Genomic DNA, 24,634 nt, shown 5'->3' with positions numbered 1-24,634 from the left:
AGACCCTTTATCTAGCCAACCGATGTTGACTTGAAAACAAAATTTTCCCACTAAAAAAATGTGAAATGACATGATAAACGTTATAAATACTAAATCAATTGTATTGTATTCCTCAATGAATAAAATATATAAGAGTGCCTTACATAGGAGGCATGGGAGTGTAATACAAGAGTAATATATGTGCAGTACAAGTACTCAGGCTAAGCAAGACAATTGAAGTGTGCCTAAAGCCCAAATCACACATAATAGCCCCCCTTCAAACTCGTGGTCGGTGGGAGACCAACTTGAGTTTGTCAACCAAAGCATGAAGACATCCTTTAGAACGCAACTTTGTGAAGATATCTGCAAGCTAATCTTAAGTGGAGACTAAAAGCAGCCAGAGAGCACCATGGACAAGATGATTACAGAAAAAATGACAATCAATTTTGATGTGTTTGGTCTATTCATGAAGATGAGGGGTAGAGGATGTGGACATACCTAAATCCTTGAGAAGCTATCAAAGCCAAAGGAGTTTAGATGTGGTATTAGTAAGGGCATGATATTCTGCTTCAGTGCTAGAGCTATCCACAAGGGTTTGTTTCTTGCTTTGCCAAGAAATCATAGAGGAATTAGAAAGAAAACAATAACTAATAGTTGCCCTTCGATTTGTGGAAGTGCACTTAAGGTATTGAAGAATGTGTAGGACAACAGCATTATGAGTCGATTGTAGAGTAAACAGGAACTATCTCACCTGGTGAAAATTATAAGAAATGTTTGGACGAGTGACAATAAGATAAACTAAGCTTTCAACCAATTTTTTGTACAGAGCGGAATAAGAACCATACTTGAGACTAGTTTAATCTTCCTCTAGTCAAATCTATGGTTGGTTTTATATGGGTCTTCAAGATTAAGAGTCAGATAGATGGATCCATTGAAAGATACAAGGATTGTCTTGTTGCAAAATATTTTATGCAGGTGTACAACATTCACTATGAAAATACCTTGTTTCGATTGCTCGCCTCTCATCCATTCACATTCTCTTGGATTTTGTTTCAAATGGATGTGAAAAATGTCTTCCTAAATGGGAACTTGAGTAAAGAAGTATATATGTAACCTCCTATTGCTCTCTCTCATCCACCAAACATGGTTTGTTGGCTTCATCATGCACTTTACAGTCTTAAGTAGGTTCCACGAAACTTGATTTGCTAAGTTCAGCTCCACAGTCTCTCACTTGTTCTATTATGCCAATTCTTATGATTTTGCCTTATTTCTTAGTTGCACTAATAAAGACACCATTTTGCTTCTTCAACATGTTGGTGATATAGTCATCACTAGTGATGACCTTATTGGCATTTAGGAACTCAATGATTTATTTCATCAACACTTTGGGTTGAAACATCTTAGAAATCTTAGCTATTTTCTGGGGTTTGAAATTACCTTCTCTACTAATTGTTTCTATCTGATCCAAGCCAAGTACACCTCCAACCTTCTATCTCTAATTGGCCTTACTGACAATAAGATTGATGATTATCCAACCGAGCTTATTGCGTTTCTGACTATCCTCTGGAGAATAATTGCCTAATCCTACCCTCTATTTACAATTGGTTGGCATCTTATTCTATATCTCATTCACCTGTTTAAACATTTGTTATGCATCAGGTGCGCCAGTTCATGTTTGCCATACTATCGACTCACTATGCAGTCCTCTTACACATTCTTTGATATCTAAAGGGTACTCTTTTCCACAATCTGCACTTTTTTGCTCAGTCTTCTCTTGTCTTGCGAGCCTACTCTAATGATGACTAGGGTGGAGACCCCAGCAATCACCAGTCCACAATGTTGTTTCCTCCTTGACTCATTTTTGTCTCTTGACGAAGTAAGAAACTATTTATAGTGAGCTACTTAAATAACAAGGCTAAATATCGTGCCCTTTCTCGTGATGATGTCCTCCATGTACAAATCAAGCACATTGAAATTGATTGCCACTCTGTTAGGCATCTTCATCAGGATTCTCTAAAGCTGCTCTTTGTCCATTCACAAGATCATCTGTCGACATCTTTACAAAGTTACATCCTACGGCACATTTTCATACTTTAGTTAACAAACTTAAATTGGTCCCTCATCCTTCTTGAGTTTGACGGGTGTTGTTAGTGTACTAACCCATTAGGCTTTAGGTCCAATTTATTTTTCATGTATTGCAAACATACCTGTACAGCACTCATTCTTGTAATTACACTCTTATACAAAGGCAACTCCTTTACAGTTTATTTATCTCTGAATAATCGAATACAATAGAATTTTGAGCAATCATATTGTATTTGATTGATTTCCATTTGATTTGTTTGTATTCCTAATTTTCTATATCCTGCTACTCTGGAATGCCACGTCCCCCTAAGGTCCATAAAAAATCTTGAATTTTGAATATAGGCTTGAAAACTCTGGTTTTACTAAAAATGAAACTGACATGGAAATCTTACTGGCTATTTTATGCAGTAATTTAGTTGGCAACTATTTCACAACAGAGAGTCCAGGCATAAGGTAAATCTATCCATGCTATCTTTCAATGGTTGAATTTTACCGTGATGAATGTGTTAAAACAAAAATTGCCGTTTCTAATCCAGTTAACAACTTAACATGTTATAGATCTTTTTATAATATGGCTGTATATATATATATATTTTTTATTTTTTATTTTTTTATTTTTTTTTATAAATTTTGGTAAAAGAAAATAGGGGTTTGCTAGGTTACACTAACCCTTGGGCAAGGCGTTAGAGTTGGACAGGTTCAGCCAACTCGTGTGGATGCCTACCAACGGCCTACTGCTGATAGCAAGACTCAAATCTAAGTGGGTTAGACAAAGCATCCGAGCCTTACCAACTGAGTCAAGCTCTCGTTGGCATAATATGGCTATGGCTGTTGCTAACAGCTTAAGTTGTCGGTTATGGCATTGGGGCTTTTGGTATTGGAGGCTCACTCATAGTCATCAGGTTCTGAACATGCCCAAATATTTAGGAACGTGTTTCTTAATGTGTTGCATAAATCATCAACCTCTATTTCTGCGAAATGTACGTTTTACCTACATTAATAGTGGGGACTGTTTTAAAGGATTTTAATTTTATGTGAAATGGCGTCGATTTGGGATAGCTTAGGTGACAAAGAAAATTACATGTTAGATGCTAGTTGCTGAGACAAGTTTCCTAACGAAGAGGCTGTTTTTGCTAGCGGAATGAAACTTTATGGTGTGAAATTCAATTTTTAAAATTTCAGGGCGTAAAATTCAAATAACCATAAATTTTAGTGTTGTACTTTACAATTTACCTTGTTGTTTACTAGATCTTTGTTGTTTGATTGGTATCAAGGGTGGGATTTTACTAACTATAACTCCATTACAGATTTTCTAGAGTTGCTCTCTTGTACATAATATCCATCGTTGATCTTTCTAATTCTTTGTACTCATTTCCATGTATATAGAGTAAAAATATTTTTAATAAAAATTTATTATTTATGGAAGAATATTCTCCCATGAACCAACCTTGTCCACAAGGTTCTTCTTCTTCCACCAAGTACTTTTCTCTACATTCTTAAATTTTTTTTTCTTTCTATTTTTTAAAGACAAGCATTTAGCTTTCCTTAGCAAATGGTGTATAGGTATAAAGGATGAACCATTTTTAGCGAAAAAATCATTTTAGTCCCTACATTTTGGAGTTAAAGTCAATTTGATCCATACATTTTGGTAGCAATCAATTTGGTCATATTATTTTTAACTTACAATCAATTTGGTTCTCACTATTAACTTATTAATAGAAAATATTTACGTGGCTAATGGTGTGCACTATTGGCATGCCTAATGTTGACGTGTCAAAATTTTAATGCCCAAATAGATTTTCACATCTTTTTTCAATTTTCATTTTTACTTTCTTGCAATTTTTTGGTAACCAAACATTATCACATGCAATTAGGTTCATCACCACTTAACCTAGATCCACTAGGCTACCACATCCCAAATCACCACCACCTCCTCGACAGTTTAGCACCACCACTAATCCAGATCCACCACCACCAAACTCAAATTACCACCACCCCAATATTCCAACCCCACCACCAAACCCGAATTGCCGCCACCCCCACCATACATCACCACAGCCAGACCCTAAAACCAAATTTCAACCACAACTAAGACATATTTTGAACCATAAAAAAACTCAAACCCTCACACCATCACATATTGAAGGAGAGACCAAATGAGTAGTCCAAGAAAAGTACAGATAAAGGGAGAGAGCAAGGAGACCACCTTGATGGTGGCTCGTGGTGGTGAACGACGAGGGAGGAGAGTGATTGGCCATGGTGGGTTTGTCGCTGTCAATGGTAGGGACCAAATTAACTATAAAATGGACTAAATTGACTACTACCAAATTGATTGTAAGTTGAAAATGTAGAGACCAAATTGACTGTAACCCTAAAATGTAAAAACCATAATGGTGTTTTCACCAACATTTTTATAATTTTATGTCTGAAACTTGTTTTTACTACTTTTTAGTTGCACTGACTTGCAATCCTTGAAAGCTTTTTAACGCTTCTACAACTGTAGTTCCCTTAGTTTTTGCCACTATTTTGTGACCCTCTATTGTCATCATGCATTTCATGGCTTACGGCTAGATCTTGCATGAACTTGCAAGTTCTCTACTTCTTCTCTGGATAGTAAAGGCATGCTGACTGTTAGGGTCACATTTTCTATTTATTGGCTTATTCTATGACAAGATGCACTTTACTTGTATTTGGGTAGATCTAAGTTAGATTAAATGTATTAACAAGTATGTGAAATTTACTTTACAAGTGGTATCATTAAAGATATGAAAATTGATCCAAGTAACAAGTGAAGAAAAGCAATTGAAGCTCGACACTAGTCTCGATACCAGCATTATCGAGATTTAATGAAGAAGTTCGACACAAGCTCGATCTATAGAGACTTACGAATTTAGAATTCTCAGATTTGAATTTCGGCCCATAATGACTTGGATGATTAGGGTTTCTCTCTCTACAACCCTAGACCATATAAAAGGCTTATTTTAAAGTCATTAAAAAAACAGAGATTCAATTAGAGAACTCATACACTCTGTGAGAAGCTACTGCATTTTGTGCGCCTTAGGATTTTGTAACTAAGTGCTTCCTGATCTTCAATGTGCCTTGAAGTAAAGAACTTTGCAGCCAATAACAATCGATCAGTTACTTGGAGTTAGTCACGTACTAGGATCCGTGCAATGGAAGAAGTCTTCTACAAAATCAAGTCTAATTGGGGATTAGAGTAAAAGTTCAACTGTAGGTTAGTATTTTGGGATAGGCTAGGATAGTGGTAAGATTTGTTATACTTGTAACCGCTTGTTTTTTATTAGTGGATTCTTGGGAATAGTGACCTGAAATTCACCCAATAGGGCTTTTTCCATACAAGAGGTTTTCCCATTCGTCAACAAATCATTGTGTCATTTAATTTCCGCTACATATTAGTTTATTTGGTGATATGTTGGTGCCTGCATGATTTCTATGTAATTTGACCTAATTAATCAACTTAAGTAGTTGAATTAATTAACTAGGGTCAATCTATAACCCAACATTGACAATTTGTAATTTTTTAGAAAGCCATGACTACCTTTATTTATTGTCTACGTTTATTTCATTCAAGTAAAAATAAAGTTTAATTTTTTTTTTAAATTTATCAACAAAAGAAATCATAACTTATTTAAATCATCTTAATCCAAACTAATTTATTTGAATTAGCACATACAATATTCATTATTTACATAATTACAATAAAATAATAAAAGTGCTACGTTCAAAATATTTTTACAATACTTTCAAAAAAAATCATTGGTGGTAATTTTTTAAGAACCTGCCACATATGATTTGTTGTGAAAGTATTATGAATATGTTGTGAATATAGCATTTCTTTAAAAATAAACAAGACATAACAAATTAATGTTCATTTGTTTGGTACCTTGGTTCTCAAGCTATCACATCTTCTTCCCAAATTATTGGTGGAAAACTCCTTAATACTTATTTTAGTGTTTTCTAGCGAAAGAAAAAAAAAAAAAAAAAATTGTTGCCTTACATTAGGAAAATGATCACTACAGTCTAGGAGTATTAGCATTGGGTGTTCTAAAACAGCCAAAATGCTATTTTAGCACACCAAATACAAAAACTATCTACATTCTATGTTTTATATTTAAAATTTGTTAATAACTTGCTACAATAAACTACTAACCTTAGAGCATTAGCATTGATGTTGCTAAATTCTTTTAGCTTTAAGCTTATTAAAAACTCACTTTATCTATTTTAATACACCACTTTATAACACACCCAATATCAATGGTTTTAATTTTTTACCACTTTGATTAAAATAATATAAATAATTCTTTAAAATAATAATAAAAATATCCACCGCAAACATCAGGAGCCAGCCACAATCACAACTATAACCATATCACACGAAGAAAAAAAAAAAAAAAAAAACAACAACCACTACCATAGCCAAAATCCATCACCAACACAGTCACAACTAATCACCAATACCACAACCCATGGCAGAGAAAAAAAAAATGGTAGCCACCACCACGAAACCCACCGACCTACCACCATGAACCTACCCACACCTACCCGATCCCACACTGACAAACCCACCCACCCACACACACTCGATCCCACATCGACGAACCTACCCGATCCCACACCTACCCCCACAAAACCACACCGATGAACCCACCCACACCAACACCGACCCATCACTACGAAACCACACCAATCCACCACCACAAACCCACCCATGAGAGGGAAAAGAGGGAGGCACTATTTTTTTAATGAAAGAAAGAGATAGGATGGAATAAACATTTTTTTTATTTTTTTATTTTTGCCTTTATTGCTACAGTAGACTGCCAAAGTTGGCAGTTTACTGTAGCAAGGTTGTTAAATTTTTTAGCAATGGCACCATTGATGTAGCTCTTCTTTTGTGATGTTGGTAGCTAAAATTGGAAATATAGCTTTTTAGCACCATCAATACTAATATTATTAGCGATTTTTGTAGGCACAAGCTAAACATTAAATTTAATTTCTCTTTTCCTTCAATAAAATAATCATTCTCTCTCTCTCTCTCTCTCTCTCACTGTCTCCTTCCTTGTAGATCGTGGTTTGTGACAATGATTTGTGGCTCATGTGGTGGTTCCGATATGATTTCAGTGGCAGTGGTCCGATCTAGTTTCTGATGGTTGAGTTTTGATTTGGGTTTCGTAGCTAGGCTTCATGGGTGGGTTTCATTGTAGTGGGTGGTTCTTGTGGCTAGTTGTTGTAGTGGTTGCTTGTTGGTTGAGATCGTGGATTTGCTCTCTTGCAATTGTTGGCATGTGGTGGGTGCTAGGTTGTTGGTGGTGGCAACTTGGGTTTTTTATTTGAATTCGTAGTTTTTTTGTGTTTTATCTGTTTGTGTGGGTTTTGCTATTCTTTGGATCCGATTATTGTTGCTTTTAGGCTTTGTGGTGACTTTTGGTTATTGGGTGCACATGAGAGAGAGAGAGAGAGAGAGAGAGAGAGAGAGTGAAATGAATTTTCATTAGTTGTTTATATTATTTTATTGTTTTATTTATATTATTTTAATATGTACTTAGTGGGGGATATTGTAATATTTCATATTGTATGGATTTGATTTGATAAGTGTACTTTGTGGGCATATGTTGTGTCCCACATCAGGTATTTACTAGGTCAAACTGCGTTATATAATTGAATAGGTTGAGTCACAATTTAACTTAACTAGTCTTTTTAGAATACAAGCATAGATATGTCTAGTACTTTCTTTAGGTTATTAAAATGAGAGTATCAAGTTCGTGAGTTAGTATTGAGAGTTTGTTTTGGATGGATTGGAATTTGGCTTAATTTTTCTGATTGTGAGAAGTTTTCTGTGTTTGTGTTTTAGAGAATTATAAATTTGGTTTTTTTTTTTTTTTTTTAATTTTGTAGTTGTAATTCCCATCTTTGATGGTATAGTTAGTTTGACTTTACAAGAGTTGGGGTCTAACTACATTAAATTCTATGTTTTGTATTGCTTGTTTTTAGTGGTTTTCATGTTCTTCACAACACAGTAATTCCTTGTTATTGCAATTACTATCTTGCAGTAGACAACCACCACTCGTAATTTATTTAAAGATTCTATTATGATGGAGCAATCATGAGTTAGTATTATTAGGAAAATGTTAATTTGCATATCACCAAGGGACTATTTCACATTATAGGAATGAAATCTTAATCCCAAGTATGAACATATTTATCAATCATGCATAGCTGTTTGAATAACTAATGTGCACTTCTATTCTGCTTTTAGTGCTTTTCCTTCAGGATTGAATTGTCTTCAACGGAGCTTTCCTTGCAATCGAGGCTCTGGAATTTGTAAGTACAGTTCAAAACTAAAAATCTTACCCCTGATTGCAAGATTGGAAAGCACTAGTAGGTATTGACTATTGAGGAAAAACAATGAGACGATTTCAAATAGTGATCGAACTTCAAATGTTTACCAAACACTCATATGGATAAAGTAGTACACCAAGGAAGCATCCCTAATCTATGATTCTCATGAAAATAGGATCTAGCCTTTTTAAGGGCTACTTGGAAATTATTAATCATAAGTATCTATTAATGTGAGAAACAGAAAAGAAATGAACTACTGCCACGAAACCTTTAACAGTGATCAATGAGAGAGGATGTGGTGCTCGGGTTTGCATATCTTATAAACAGCCGAGAAGTGCGGAAATATATAATAATTATTTTGTAATGTGCATAAAGTATAATTTTTTTTTCTAAAATTAATTGAAAATAATTTATTTTCTAAAAAAAAATGCAGAAATTTTTACAAGTATTTTTTTATTTCTCTGCCTCTAAAAATATATCATTTTAGTATTAAAGGATGTGTTTAATTGATGTTATTATTCTTTTTTGAGGTGGTCCATTTCTTCTAATATCTTCTATTATAATGCATTATGTTTTTCAAATTTTTTTAGGTACAACTAAACTTTATAAAGGAGATAATTATGATAATAAAAAGATACACAAAAAGGTAAGAATAATAGAAAAAAGACAAAAAAAAAAAAGAAACGGAAATTGTTGAAAATAGATGAATGATATAGCGCATCAAAAGATTAGCAAAATTAATATAGATGTTCAACTTAAAAATGTATTACATTATTTTATAGCTTATATTTTACTTTCTCGGTAATGGACTACTAGACTTGAATTAGGTTTCTACAATGTTGAAATACAAAACTTGCTCCTAAACACAATCGAGAATTCGTGATGCAAACTTGTATATTTTATTAGCCTACAAAGCAGTAAGTTCTTCTCTTATTTCGAGTTTCAGATTCTGAGTTTGCAATTAAGTGTGGTGGTCCTCAGATTACTTCATCTACTGGGATTATATATGAGAGGGATAATGACAGCCTTAATGAAACTACATATTATGTGACTAACACAAGAAAGTGGGCAGTTACCAATGCTGGATATTTTACGGGGGGAACAGAGGTCTACACTACTCTATATCAATACAACAGTTCGAATAATTCTGAATTCACAAATACTTTAGATTCAAAGTTATTCCAGACAGCTCGACTCTCTCCTTCATCATTAAGATACTATGGTTTGGGACTTAAGAATGGCAACTACAATGTTACTCTCCAGTTTGCAGAAATAGCTTTTCCAAGCTCTGCTACGTGGAGAAGTCTTGGGAGGCGTGTTTTTGATATCTATATCCAGGTCTGTACCTTAATATTGAACTGTTAATGTTGAATTACAATGTTTATTTTTAAAATGAAAAATAAATTTGTATTTTGTTACATTTTTTTTTTTTCACTATACTATATATACTTATAAGTATATATCTTTGGACAAAGCATTAAGTGTTTTGTATTTTTAATAATCATTGCAGCGTGGCATGGGATTATAATGGCCATAAAAACTCTTAAAGCGACAGTAAGAATCTAAGAGAGAATGTGTGTTTTTTGGGAAATTTGACTTATGTCTAGTACTTTTAAAAAAATGAATCTTTTTTTTTTTTTTAATGAGAAATTGTCATATCACTCACTAACTATATAAAAGGTGAAGATTAAAACCCACTATCATTTGTCATTGTTATTTAAAAGAAAAGAAGGTGTCTAGTTAAAAAAAATACTAGAGATAAGCCAAATCCTTTTTTGGGAGGTTGATCATTAAGATACCAGAAGTTTTTATAGTTATATGTGTTTTCATAAAAAAAATAAAATAGAATAGAAAAGTAAAATAAACTATCACACAAGGGAAGATAAAGGTTAAAGTAATTTGGCATTAGGCCTGCGTCCAGGAGTGAATTCTTACTAAAATAGGGAGAATACAAAGGTGGAAGAAAAACACTCACAAAAGTTTGTTAGTATATAGTTGTAATAAGTAATCACTACATAATATGATGTGCCCTTACATATACAATGACAAATGTACCTAAGAGTTAGGTTTTAGGGACTGTCCAATGGGTTAAAACACCTAAACTGTAGACGCTAGTATATTTAGGTTACCGTTGTCTTAATTAAAAATGACATGCAAAATAAAGTAGGAAAGAAGAACTATGAAATGGGACAAATGCACAGAGATATACATGGAAAATCCCTAGGAAAAGGGGTTAAAAAATACGGTGAAGTAAGGCTTAAACTCTTACTTTTGAGTTTTGAGAGAACTTTTTCGAGGTGTTGTCTCTTACAAAAGCTCTCTATTCTCTCTTTTATGCAATTTTTGTTTCTATTCTTTCCCAGAAAAAGCCAAAAAGGTATGTGTCTTGGTTAGCTCCCCTTTGTTTTATAGGGCAAGATGGCAGCTGGATCTTGTGTAGGTGGCAAGTATGCCAAATCATAGGTGCAGCAGAGGTCATTAGTTATTGCTGCCAAGAGAGTGCAACGTCAGGCTTGACCATGTTGTCCTTGGTTCTGGGCTGTAGGTGGTGAGCCAATGAGATTACTGCACACAATGTATTGTTTAGTCCATGCAGAGTGTTGGCCAACGAGAGCACGAGAACAAGGTCCTTTATGATGGCTGTACTCACACTCCTTTTTGGAAGTGCTCTTTGTATGTCCTAGACTAGTATAGGATTGTGATTTTATACAATCCTATGATCTAACTCGCGATCTCATGTCAATTCTAGTTTACAAGTAATATTCTAGTACGAATAATTTGATTCTGCGGTACCGTATCATAGAATCTTACGATCTTGAAAACCATGACCTGAAAGGATTCGAACCATTTCAATATCCACCTTTTTCTGTGTAATTTTACCCTGAATTGTTGCTGAGTGATTCATAGCAATTGACCTTGTGGGTTTTTTTTTTAATTATAATATTTACCTAACTAATTTCCAAAACCCCAACCAGACTAGTTACTTTTGAAACTCCAAATGTGTACCTAACAAATGGTCAGCGTATTGAATGAAAACTTTGACGTGAGACTCCCCTATCGTGTCTTTTTCCCCCCTATTATTTTTATCCTCGTCTGTGTTTCTAGTTAAGTTTTGAATTTGTTTATTTCAGGGGGATCTTGTTTTAAAGGATTTTGACATAAAAAGAGAGGCCGATGGACTCTCTTTCCGGGCTGTTCAGAAGGACTTTAAGGTTCTGGTATCAGAAAACTACCTTGAAATCCATCTATTTTGGGCAGGAAAAGGAACATGCTGCATACCTGAAATAGGTACTTATGGACCTTCTATTTCAGCCATCAGTGCTACGCCAGCCCCAGGTAACATAGTAAAAAGTCTGTAAATGCAATTCAGAAGATGTACCACCGCTTTTCCTCACATGAAGTCACATACTAGTATTATATTATCGACCATGCCTTGCTTTTGTATAGATTTTTTACTCAATGTTGGTAAGAAACCTTCGGGCAACAAGAAGAATAAGATTGGTCTTATTGTGGCTATATTTGTTGGTGCTGTTGGAGTATTAAGCTTTCTGTTTGTTTTCGTGGTTTTCTTCAACACCAGAAGAAGAAAAAATCTTCAAACCAATGATTATGATGGTAAGCCAGAAATCTTATATTGCACATCAATGATGGTGGTTGTGATTCTATATTTTTAATTCAGTAGTTCATTGGTAAGTTGACCTTTGTATGCTGCATATTTTATTTAGTACAAAATCCGGTGTATCAATTTTATGTTTATTTACAAACAATAACTACATAAAGGAATTTGTCCTAAAACCTTTTCAATCTCTTTGTCATACATGTTGGGTATACACATGTGAGTGAAGTCTCTCACATTGAATAATATTGAGAAAAATGAGTGATTAATATAACATAATTGAGCACATACTCATTAAGCTTAGGCTTTTTGGGTTAAAATGTGTTTATATATGTTATAATAATTATTCAAAGAAGTGCCGTAAGATTTTTATCTCCCCAACAATACAATTAATACAAGTTAATTAGCTGACTGGACAGTTTTTAGAAGAACCATAAATAGAAGAAACTGCTGGTACATGTTCAACTTTTTAGTTGCTATGCATGCAGTCAGGAACTGTGAGTATAATGTACTTACAAGCAGCATCTTGTTGATCATATTCCCCACCCCCTATCTCCCCTGCCCCCCTTGTGTGTGTACTGATAAAGTCTCAGGGTATGAGCAACTTCCAATATATTCTAGCCGCTAAAGACACTATGGTTGCTACAGATTACAACTTGTCTTTATGTTTCAATTGCAGATCTCTTAGGACTAGATGCTAGACCATTCACTTTCAGCTACGCTGAACTAAAGATAGCTACAAATGATTTTATTCCTGCTAACAAGCTTGGAGAGGGAGGATTTGGTATTGTCTATAAGGTAACTCTTTATTCTATTAAGAACTCGAGTGAGTCCATGTCTGTGCCTTTAATTTGACCATCTATTAAAAGCTTCGAGATGTTATATTACAGTTTCCAAACAGATGACAGCATGCAACATCATATGTTTTTCATATCATTAATTCCTTCCTTTATTTTTATCGTTATTCAAACTTATATTTATAGACCCCTACATCGTCTTTCTATTAATTTTAACCAATTAATCAATATCAAGTCCAAGTGTATACTTATTTGAATTCAATAGCAGTATGGATAACACAACGAAACAATCACACAAATGAAGATGAGAAATTATTCATGAAGCAAAACCAATAAGATATTTTGGTAAAAATGATTGTTAGATTAATTAACAAATCAATACAAGAGCTTATACATAAGCAGTACAAGAGGAAGAAAACAGAAACTAATAGCCAAAAACTAACAAACACGTGTTTAATAGTGATTACTAACTAACTATCACACGTGCTTGTTAATAACAAAACTAATAAAGCAAATGAACTACAAGTTGTTTTAGTTAACATATAAGAAAACTACAGTCATTTTGTTCTTCTTTTAATCTGCAGTTACTCTTGTTTTCTTTGGATGCTTCTCTTGGCCCGATCTGTTCTTGTTTCTTCTTCTTCTTATCTATTGAGGTGGGCCCGTGTGGCTATGAATTGCCAAGCCCAATTCGGTCAACTAAACCAAATACAAGTTGTAATAGGACACCACTGACTAATATTAGTATATATGTTAGAGGTTTGTGTTGTGCGGAAATTGTATGAATTCCAAATAACCTAGTAGGCTACAGAATATTAGTATATATATGGGAGGTTTGTGTTGTGCGGAAATTGTACGAATTCCAAATAACCTAGTAGGCTACAGTGGCATAAGAAAATAGAGAGTTAGAGAAGCAGTCAGTTTCTATTTTTATTGTTTCTTTTGTGAGAGAGAGTTAGGGTGCAATTAAGATTTGGGTTTTTTGAAAGTGTTTTTTTATAGTGAAATATCTCCGTCATCACCATAGAGGTAGGCAATTTGCCGAACCACGTAAATTTCTGTGTTCATTGTGTGTGCTTATTATTCAATTTACGCCTATTTTGCTGTTATTGATTAAGTCTTGGGGTGCTATTTGCACAACAAGTAGTATCAGAGTAAGATTAGGATTCAATTCGTTAAATACAGTAAAGATGTCAAGCACAAAGTATGATGTAGAGAAGTTTTGCGGTAAGGGAAACTTTTCCCTTTGCCAAAAGCAGATAAAGGATCTCCTAATAATTCAATAAAAGTTCATAAGGCCTTGCTTGGGAAGGAGAAGAAACTGGAAAAGATGAAGAATGAAGAATAGATAGAGATTGATAAGAAAGCAGCTAGCGCTATTCGTCTCAACCTAGGTGATGAGATCATTCACAACATCTTGGAGGCAAAGACCGCAAAGAAAATTTGGGAAAACTAGAAGGATATGAGAAATAATCTAACGAACAAGTTGTACGAGAAGAAGCAACTGTATAGTTTGCATATGAATGAGGGTTCATATCTGTTGGAGCATCTCAACACATTTAACATGTTGAACACCCGATTGTCAAGTTTTGGGGTGAATTATTGATGTAAAACATGGTTTAATATCTAATTTTTGTAAATATTTAATTTTAGCATTCTTATGTAATTTTTTTTTTTTTTTTTAGATTTAGGTTATTTATTTCCTTCTTTTAAGTTGCTTTTAATTTTGTTAGCCAAATTAGGGCCTTATATGTTTTTGTAGTCGCCTTAGGTTTTCCTAGCCGCCTTAGGGTTTCTAGACACCCTAGATTCTCTTTTTACTACTTAAATGCATTGTAGCTACCAAAGGCAATTCAATTTTCAAATTATTATCAATAAACACAGACATTTTGTCAATTTTCTTCTCTGGTGGATTTCAATTTTATCACCTTATGGATTTAAGGAATCTTTCGTGGATTTAAGGTTTACTACCTTGAAACTAACAGTTTAATTTCTGTCCATTAAAGAGAGTATGGTGTATACTTTTTTCAAGCTTCCATGACATCAATTATGACAAAAATAAAGCGTTACTCTTATTAGCATCGCTTCCTACATATTTTGATTATTGATGTACAAGAAAGAGACTGTAGTACTTGATGAGGTGACTAGTGCTTTCTTTGTCACACATAAAGATGAAGCAAGATGGGGATGGTTCTCAGACTGATGGACTCATTGTAAAGCCAAAGTTGAGCAATTGGGGTAGAAGCGAGTCAAAATCCAACGAAAACAAATCTTAGCCTAGATCATGTGCAAAGAAAGATGTAGAGTTCTTTTATTGTCACAAAAAATGACACTACAAGAATCAGTGTAAAGAGTTGAAGGAGCATTTAGGGGAAAGAAGCCCCTAGAATCAACTAATGTTGCTAAAGAAACATCAAATGAGTGAAGTTAGTGCAAATTTACTTTCAGTCTCATTAGGTAACAATGTTCAATCAGAATCTTGGGCTTTAGATTCGCATCCTCATATCATATGACCCCCAAGAAAGATTGGTTTGACACATGTCCAATTATTGGGATTGGTACCGTGAGGATCAAGATATTTGATGGCGTTGTGGGAGTTATTAGTAATGTCAAACATGTTCTAGATATTAGGAAGAATTTAATTTCTTTAGGAGTATTGGATAATTTGGGCTATTCATATTCATCAAAGGGTAGAATCATGAAGATTACCAAAGGTGCTTTGATAGTGATGAAAGGAAAAAAAGTAAGTATGCTTTATGGATTGATTGGGAACACAGTTATAGGAAGAGTTGTAGTCACTACTACAGTAGAGTCTAATACTGATGACACAAAATTATGGCATATATGACTTTGTCATATTGGTGAACGTGTTATTAAAGAGTTGCACAAGAGAAGTTTATTGAAGGGGGTGAAGACATGCAAGCTAGATTTCTGCGAGTATTGTGTGTATGGGAAGCAGCATAGAGTTAGTTTCAAGATAGTTTCTCATACAAGTAAAGGAGTTCTTGATTACATTCATTCAAATGTTTAAGGTCCAGTTTCAGTTTCTTCTCATAGTTGTTCTCAGTATTTCATTAGTTTCGTTGTTGACTACTCAAGAAAAGTATGGATTTTATTTTATGAATCATATCATAAGACTAATGTGTTTGGCATATTTAAAAAGTGGAAAGCATAGGTTGAAAATCAGATTGGCAAAAAAATAAAATACCTTAGAACAAATAATGGCTAGGAGTATAGAGATAAAAAAAAAATTCATAAGATTTTGTAAATTAGAAGGAATTACTCATCACTTCACAGTTAAGGGAACTCCATAGCAAAATGGTGTTATAGAGAGAAGGAATAGAACCTTAGTAGAAAGAGCCAGATGCATGACATTGAATGTAAGGTTGCCTAAGGTGTCCTAGGCAGAGATAGTCAACATAGTAAGCTTCATTATTCACTACAACAAAAGTGGACTACGGTAACAAAACTTTTCGTCACAATATGACCTTATTTCGTCACCAAACACATATGGTGACAAAACAACATTCGTTACCTAAGTCCAATGTCTTGGTGACAAAAATTATCATCACCAATAGGTCTAAATTTAATAAAAAAAAAGATAGGTGATGAGTTGATTTTTTTTTTTTTTAAATATTAGTAGATCTCTATCATCAGCTATTGATTTCAAGATTTTAGAAGAGGTTTGATCAGGTAGACCAATTGATTATTTGAATCTAAAAATCTTTGGCTGTCCAGCTTATGTGCATGTGCAGAGTGGAGAACATTCTAAATTGGATTGAAAGTCAAGAAAATGTCATATTAATGAAGTCTTTATGTTGCAACAAAATAAAGCAGAGACATGTGATGATAATTCATAGGAGAAATTAACTGTTGAGGTGGGCTTTGACGAGAATAGTTCACCCGGTGATAAGGGTGATGATAATGATAATAATTCACAATAGTAACAAGAAGAGCCTTATTCAATTGTTGAAGGTAAAGAAAAATGTATTCACAAAGCACCACAGAGATATGGTTTTGAAGACATGGTTAGCTTTACTCTTATAACTAGTAGAGGAGATCCATCGTCTTACAAGGATGAAGAAGAGGTGGGGTCACTACAGAAGAATAAGAGTTGGGAATCATTAAAATTGCCCTAGGGAAAGAAGACTATTGATTGCAAGTGGGTATACTGCAAGAAAGAAGCATTATAAAAAAATGAAGGTGAAAAAAATTCAAGATACAGTTAATGGCTAAGGATTACTCACAAAGAGAGGAAGAGAATGCCTCAAATAAGTTGAAAAAGACAGTTCCAATTGACAAGTTCAAGCATTACTTGGATTTGATTGGTGTTTGTAGCTATTGATAGCCCTTAAGGGCTAAGATGGGGGCGATGGAGGAGTTTGCTCATGTAGCTTGATCAATTCAAGCGAAAGTGGAGATTTGTTGAGGTGGGCCCATTTGTTTATGAAGTGCCAAGCCCAATTCGTTCAACTAAACTAGATACAAGTTGTAATAGTAGACCACATTAGCCGTCTAATATTAGTATATATATTAGAGGTTTTTTTTGTGCGGAAATTGTATGAGAATTTCAAATAACCTAGTAGGCTATAGCTGCATAAGAAAATAGAGAATTAGAGAGGTAATTAGCTTTTAGTCTTATTGTTTCTTTTGTGAGAGAAAGTTAGGGTGTAATCAAAATTTGGGTTTCTTGAGTGTTCTTATGTAGTATTGTATCTTCTTATTTTTATAGTGAAATTTCTCTGTTGTCACTGTAGAGGTAAGTAATTTTCCGAATCACATAAATTCTTGTTTTTACTCTTGTCAAATACTTTCCTTTAAATGGTATCAGTCAAAAATTAAAAACAGTTAGATTTTGCCTACAATTTCAAGGTAAAAATAGCCATCCCTCAACAAAACAACAGTTAGATTTTGCCTACAATTTCAAGCTAAAAAGAGCCATCCCTCAACAAAACAACAATAACATTGAGTTTTATCCACGTAAATTTTTCTGGAAATAAATATATATGATGCAATTTTGCTCGACATAGTTTGATTGTATTTGAGCCATCAATTAGATAAGAAGTGTCAATTACATATATTGGAGCCACCCACCCTCCCTCGTTGGCTAGGTTCTCATTTTTCTATATACACTAATAGATCAGAATTATCTCTTGATGCGTAACGATTTATCATTTAATTATTTTCTTTAATATTTGTGTTTGAAACTCAATGCAAAATAGGGAACACTTAATGATGGAAGAGTAGTTGCTGTGAAGCAACTGTCTGCTGCATCACACCAAGGAAAGAACCAGTTTGTTACTGAAATTGCTATTATATCTGCTGTGCAACACCGAAACCTCGTGAAATTGTATGGATGTTGTGTTGAGGCAAATAAACGACTCCTTGTTTATGAGTATCTAGAGAACAAAAGCCTTGATCAAGCATTATTTGGTATATGAACACATCTTTGTTGCTGCTCTATCTCACTTTATATGCATAAATATTTATGTATAGTAAGCAGTTTAAATTTTTATGCTTGCATGAGACAGGGGAAAGAAGTTTGAATCTAAATTGGTCAACACGCTATGCTATATGCTTGGGTGTAGCAAGAGGTTTAGCTTACCTTCATGAGGAGTCACGACCTCGAATTGTACATAGAGATGTGAAAGCCAGTAATATCTTGCTTGATTCTGATCTCATCCCCAAAATATCAGACTTTGGCTTGGCCAAGTTATATGATGATAACAAGAGTCACATAAGCACCGGCCTTGCAGGGACCATGTAAGACCCCAAAAGCTTAGCTAGTTTCCTCGTCTCTTTGAATTATATAATATTTTATTTTATTTAATGATTGTGTTATTGATTCAGTGGATATCTTGCACCGGAATATGCCATGCGTGGACACCTTACAGAGAAGACCGATGTGTTTGCCTTTGGCATTGTGGCTCTAGAGATTGTTAGTGGGAGGCTAAATTCAGACTCAAGCTTAGAAGAAGAAAAGACATATCTTCTTGAATGGGTATGAACCATATATATTTTATGTATTGTTGCATACAGAAGGATGTTATCTTTCTTTGATTGCATGCATAGTCATTTGAGTTGGAGATAGAAAACTAGAATATATATATATAAATATATATAATTATTTTCACTATGCAATGTAGTTCAAAGATATTTATGCTGTCTTGTAGCTATCCAATGCTAGTTTTTTTTTTTTTTTTTTTTTTTTTTTAGCAAAATTGCACTAAATTGAAAAATGAAGAATTGATTCTCTAATAAGATGAAAATAAATGGCTTTTTATCATAATTAAATTCTAAAAATAAAGCTACAATAATCTAGTCCTAAACACATTTTAAATTAGAAAATGACAAAAGCAAAACATGGGACAAGACCTATAATCTGTCTCCTTATTTCAGTCCAGATACTAATTAGTCATGGATTGGGAAAGGGTAAGCCTCATCCCGCCCCCCAGGGGCCCTATGATTAAGCCAATTAGTGGCCGTTTAAGGCCCCGCAGTGGAACAAGGACAATTTCAGCACCGAAAAAAAAAAAAAAAGTGGATCAAGGACAATAATTTTAACCAATAGAAATATTTTTATACCTATAAAATTATTAATTAGACCCCAAATATTACCTAATAGATTTAAAAAAATTAGTAATGCAGTAGATACAACAAAATATTATAATAATTTTACAACATTCTTAAATTAACATGCCAATTGACACATGGGCTCATACTCACCACAATCTCTAGTTTAAATTTTTTGTTATGCTAATTAAGAAATGTTATGAAAATTTTCTGTCCTTAATTAGCATTACTTAAAAAGAAATTGTTTAGAGTAATAGTAGGTTTACAATATTTTCACAATAAATCATTAGGTAAAAAAAGTGATATCAATAGTGAACCCAAATTAGAACTAATAACATATTACCACATATAATTTGTTCTGAAATTTTTGTGAAAATATTATAAATGTAGCATTACTCAATTGATTATCAAAGAAAAAAAAAAGTGGCAGAATAGCAAAGTGTATGCATACCAATGTCCACTAATTTCTTTTTTTTTATTTATTTATATTTTAATCATTGTAGCTTTATATATATACTAATTGTTAACAAAAAAATTATGTTTTGTGAAAAAATTAATTAAGTTTTAAAAGGGTTCCCTCCATATTTTGTTACTAGTACTGCGCACAACATAATAATTTAAAAGGTAAAAATATAAATAAATATATAAACAAGTAAAAAAGTTTTCAAGAAAAGTTTTTTTTTTAAAAAATTAAATGATCATCTCACAATTGAACAAGAGATCCATTAAAAAAAAAAAAAAGTTAATTTTTGCAACTAAAGAATTTTGAAGAATAGATTTTGAATAAAAAAATATATTATTTAATTAAATTTAAATATATAAAATGTCTCATTTTAAACATCCTTAAACCCCAAAACCCCTTGGGCCGCTCCTGCCCGCCCCCACCCGGTCCTCATGTCTCCCAGTGTCTATAGGCTATATAAACAATTTACCACAAAACAACCTTAATAACATTTATTCATAGTATTGCCTAGAGATCATAACATCACATTTCTGCATCATAACATCATAAATTTTTTGTAAAAGAAAAGAAAAATGATCATAACATCACATTTCTACAAGAAGACTAGAGATCATCGGAATTAAAATAATTGTAATTCAACACAAACAAAGCATTGTCTAATTTTTTTTTATTAAACAAAAAGTGAAACAACACATGAAGCCTAACTAATCAAGCATTTCAAACATGTAAATATATATACACACACACAAAGACCTGAGATTCAAGAGTGCACTTTATAATGCATGGATGCATGAGATGCAAGTGTGCAATCATGAAAGCAGCTGGATTTGTCTAGGTGTTTTACAAAAATATAGTTCTCATTGAGACAATTAGAATACCCACAGCCAATACCTTCAGAATATGCTGAACTCCTTGACACATTTGAACAATTGGATTTCTCCCTTCCACCACCTTTGTACTATATATATTCTGAAAACCATTAGAGAATTAACTCATTGCAAAGAATAGAATGCTCATTGTTGCTGCCTATATACTATATTATCATTATGTAGCCTGGTAACACATGTATCTTTCTCAGGCTTGGCAACTACATGAAAACAACTGTGAAGTCGATCTTGTGGATGCTAAATTGTCAGAATTCAATGAGGAGGAAGTAAAACGAGTGATGGGAGTATCCTTTTTATGCACGCAAACATCCCCTACATTACGGCCATCAATGTCACGAGTGGTGGCAATGCTTTTAGGAGATATTGAAGTGAGCACCGTAACCTCAAAGCCTGGATATCTGACTGACTGGAAATTTAATGAAACAACAAGCTTAAGAAATGATGTTGCAGCTAGAGGAACCGTTAGCATCTATTACGACCATTCAGAAAGTACAAGCATGGTGGGTTTCGTAGATAATTTACCTGCTAGTTCTTCTAAAACCATGCTTGGTAAGGCTATCAAAGAGGGTAGATGAGAATTAGTCTGTACTTTTCTTCCTCATTTTCAATTTCTGATTACATAAATAGAATCAGAGGTAATTGTTTGAAATTTTCTCTCTTATGTTTGATACCTTAATTTATTATCTGTCACACAATAGGAGTGGAGTTTGTATCAAGCTGTGACTAAAACAGCACTCAAATAAAAGGCACTACTGAAGAGGCCTTTCAAATATTTCACAAAGGATATTTTTTTTTTTTTTTTTTTGGCCTTAGGTCTACCTTGTTCAAAGTAAATTCTTGGTTTTTTCCTCTTTTTTTTTTTTTTTTTTTTTTTTTTTAGTGCTTGTGTTGAAATGTAGGAATCTTGACTTGGCATTGTTGACGAATTTGATTAGCTAAGGCTTAATTTTTAGATTAAAATCTTTAGAGTTCTTAAGATAGCTTTATCAGGATACAGATATAGATGTTTGTGTATTTTCATATTAGGAGAAATTTCTTCACAGTTTTTTCTTTTAACTTCAATGGAAGTGTCCCTCAAAAAAAAAAAAAAAAAAAAAACCTTCATGGAAAGTGTGGAATTTCAAATGGAGGGTTGCGGTGGTGTTTGAGTGGGGATTTTTATGGTAGGCAACAGAGAGGCAACTGATTGGGGATTTTCTTTTCTTTTCTTTTTTTTGAGTTTTTGGTTCTGTTTGATCATAGAGAAATTGTAAAAACCCGTGAACGAAAAAAGAAATTATTTTTTATTATGTGATTTTTTTTTTTTCCTTTTAAGTGCTGGTGTGATAGTTTCTGAAAAAAAAAGCCGGGTGTGATACTTTTAATATTATTTAAATAATATAATTTTTGGTTATAATTAAATGACTTCTGTATAATCTGTTTGTCGTCCACGTCAACATATTTTGTTAGATGGCTGTATATTGAAACTTTGTCAAAAACAAAATGAAAATGCCCATAAATATAAGAACAAAAAGTGGATTTTTAGTATAATAAAAATCTTTTCTATCTATTTTAAAAAGAAGGGATTGGATTTTAATATATAATCAATAATTTAAATAAATATTAAATTGGTGGTGGACCTCTTTTTTTTTTTTTTTTTGAGAATCAATACCATGCGTTTTATTACTCAATAGCTTGTAAGTCAGCTTGAATTACATCTGCAAGTTCTGGTGGTACATCTTCCATCCAGACTTGTAAACAAGGGGAAAGGATTGCTCGTCTCGCAAGTGAGTGAGCTACAATATTGCATTGCCTACGTACATGTGAATACCTTACATCTGAAAAACTAGAGGCTAAATACCGTATATCCTGAACAATGTGTCCGAAGTGAGCCAAAGCCTGTGAACCAGTTTTGAGAGCAGTGATGAGGGTCTGAGAGTCCCCCTCCAGCACTACTCTAGTGAAACCAATTTCCTGCGCTAGGATTAGTGCTTTGCGTGCTGCCAATGCCTCCACTTCAATGACCGTCGAAGGAAAGGGGATATTCTGAGAAAGAGACGCCATGACCTGCCCTTCTCCATTCCGTATTACAACTCCTAACCCCGCACAGTCATCTGCCTGAAACAAGGCCCCATCAAAGTTTACTTTGTAATACTCCTCACCCGGTGGTGTCCAACATGCTGGTATACTTCTCCTAGCTGAGGTCGTGGTGGCGTTATGCAGTGCAAATTCCTTCACTTTGTCTTTGGCCTGAGAGAAAAGCTGTCCAAGTATGCCACTAGCTTTCCCAAGCCAAAGATTATTTCTTCTGTTCCACACAACCCATACTACCATAGAGAAACAGGCCGGATCTCTATTCTCTACAAAAATACTGCCAATAAGATCAAGAAATGAGGTCTTTTGCTTTAAGCTACTATGATTCCATAACGGCGTTAAGGACCATAATTCTTCAAGCTTTGGGCATTGATAAAGCGCATGGAGCACGTCTTCTTGGTGTCCCTAGCAGATTTCACAACAACCATCTGCAATAATTTTTCTCCTCACCAAGTTCAGCTTCGTAGGTAGTGAATTCTTTGCTGCTCTCCAAACCAGGTGCTTTACCTTACTCGGTACTGCCAGGTTCCAAATGGCCTGCCAAAGCGGTTTCAAGTTCTCATAATCTGACTGCCCCGGTCTGCTGTGTGTCTCTTCCAATTGTAGAAATTTGTAACCCGATTTTACTGAATACTCTCCATTCGGGTTGTGTGGCCAAATTAATACATCTGGTTGGTCTGTGTGACAGAGAGGTATTGAACGCACCATAGCTGCTTCAAATGCCATAAGGCTTGTTACCAAAACATCCAACTTCCAGCACCTCTGATCTTGGTCAATGAAGCTGCATACCTTCGCCTCACTCCCCATGTTCCTTCTTGGTGACAGAATTTTTGGCGAGTGCTTGAGGGGCAGCCACCTATCTCTCCAAATGTCCACTGACTTTCCATTCCCTATTCTCCAGATTGCTCCTTTCCGGATTACCTCCCTTCCTCTAATAATGCTTTTCCAGGCATAAGAGGCTGAACTTGGGCTGGCTGCTTCCATGACCGAATAGTTGGGGAAGAATTTAGCCTTGAAAACCCGATAGAACAGTGAAGTTTTGTCATGCAGCAAGCGCCATGTTTGTTTTGCAAGCAAAGCATCATTAAAATGAGATAAGTCTTTAAAGCCTAAACCCCCCTGTGACTTCGGCTTACATAGATCATCCCACCTTATCCAATGGACTTTACGTCCATCCCCCCTTTGTCCCCAAAAGAACCTTCGGATTAAAGCTTCAATCTCGTGACACAAACCACTTGGTAACTTGAAACAGGACATGGTATACGTAGGGAGCGCTTGGGCCACTGCCTTGATCAAGATTTCCCTTCCCGCTTGAGATAAAAGCTTCCCCTCCCATCCTTGGAGCTTCTTCCAAACCTGCTGCTTAATATTATCAAAACTTTCCTTCTTTTTTCTACCAATAAAGCTAGGGAGGCCCAAGTATTTCTCATATTGTTGAACAACGGGAACCCCAAGAGCATCTTTGATTTCATCCTGCACTCCTTGAGATGTGGATTTGCTAAAGAATAGAGTTGTTTTATCTCTATTGATTTGTTGGCCTGATGCTCTTTCATACGTGGCAAGGATCTCCAACAGCTTTGCACACTCCTCTGTCTTAGACCTGCAAAAAATAAGGCTGTCATCTGCAAAAAGTAGATGTGTTAGTTTAGGTCTGTTTTGGCAAATCGATACACCCCTTATATCCCCCTCAACCTCCGCCTTTCGGAGTAGACCATGAAAGCCCTCAGTACATAGTAAGAATAAATATGGGGAGAGAGGGTCCCCCTGGCGTAGCCCCCTAGTTGGTGTGATTTTTCCATGTGGC

The 24,634-nt window shown here is 34.4% G+C and overlaps 1 protein-coding gene across 3 annotated transcripts in view; it reads left to right on the top strand.

Annotated features, from left to right (window-relative positions):
• The window catches only part of LOC115986869 (probable LRR receptor-like serine/threonine-protein kinase At1g56140), a 71,856-nt gene extending 50,272 nt beyond the window's left edge, over positions 1-21,584 (top strand). For 2 of the 3 annotated variants that reach the window (XM_031110227.1, XM_031110225.1), the window contains 10 exons: positions 2,473-2,517; positions 8,339-8,403; positions 9,368-9,759; positions 11,553-11,757; positions 11,869-12,036; positions 12,717-12,835; positions 18,057-18,267; positions 18,366-18,597; positions 18,685-18,835; positions 20,949-21,584. In XM_031110227.1, the coding sequence (XP_030966087.1) occupies positions 2,473-2,517; positions 8,339-8,403; positions 9,368-9,759; positions 11,553-11,757; positions 11,869-12,036; positions 12,717-12,835; positions 18,057-18,267; positions 18,366-18,597; positions 18,685-18,835; positions 20,949-21,332 (1,972 nt within the window). In that variant the 3' untranslated portion in view covers positions 21,333-21,584. The remainder of the gene's footprint in view (positions 1-2,472; positions 2,518-8,338; positions 8,404-9,367; positions 9,760-11,552; positions 11,758-11,868; positions 12,037-12,716; positions 12,836-18,056; positions 18,268-18,365; positions 18,598-18,684; positions 18,836-20,948) is intronic. The other variant, XM_031110226.1, reaches the window with a different exon arrangement.
• Positions 21,585-24,634: the final 3,050 nt, after the last annotated feature.

This window comes from Quercus lobata, chromosome 4 (assembly GCF_001633185.2).
Source record: "Quercus lobata isolate SW786 chromosome 4, ValleyOak3.0 Primary Assembly, whole genome shotgun sequence".
Lineage (NCBI taxonomy): Eukaryota > Viridiplantae > Streptophyta > Magnoliopsida > Fagales > Fagaceae > Quercus > Quercus lobata.
The sequence above is the reverse complement of the archived record's forward strand: the minus strand, read 5'-3'. Positions and strand labels throughout refer to the sequence as shown.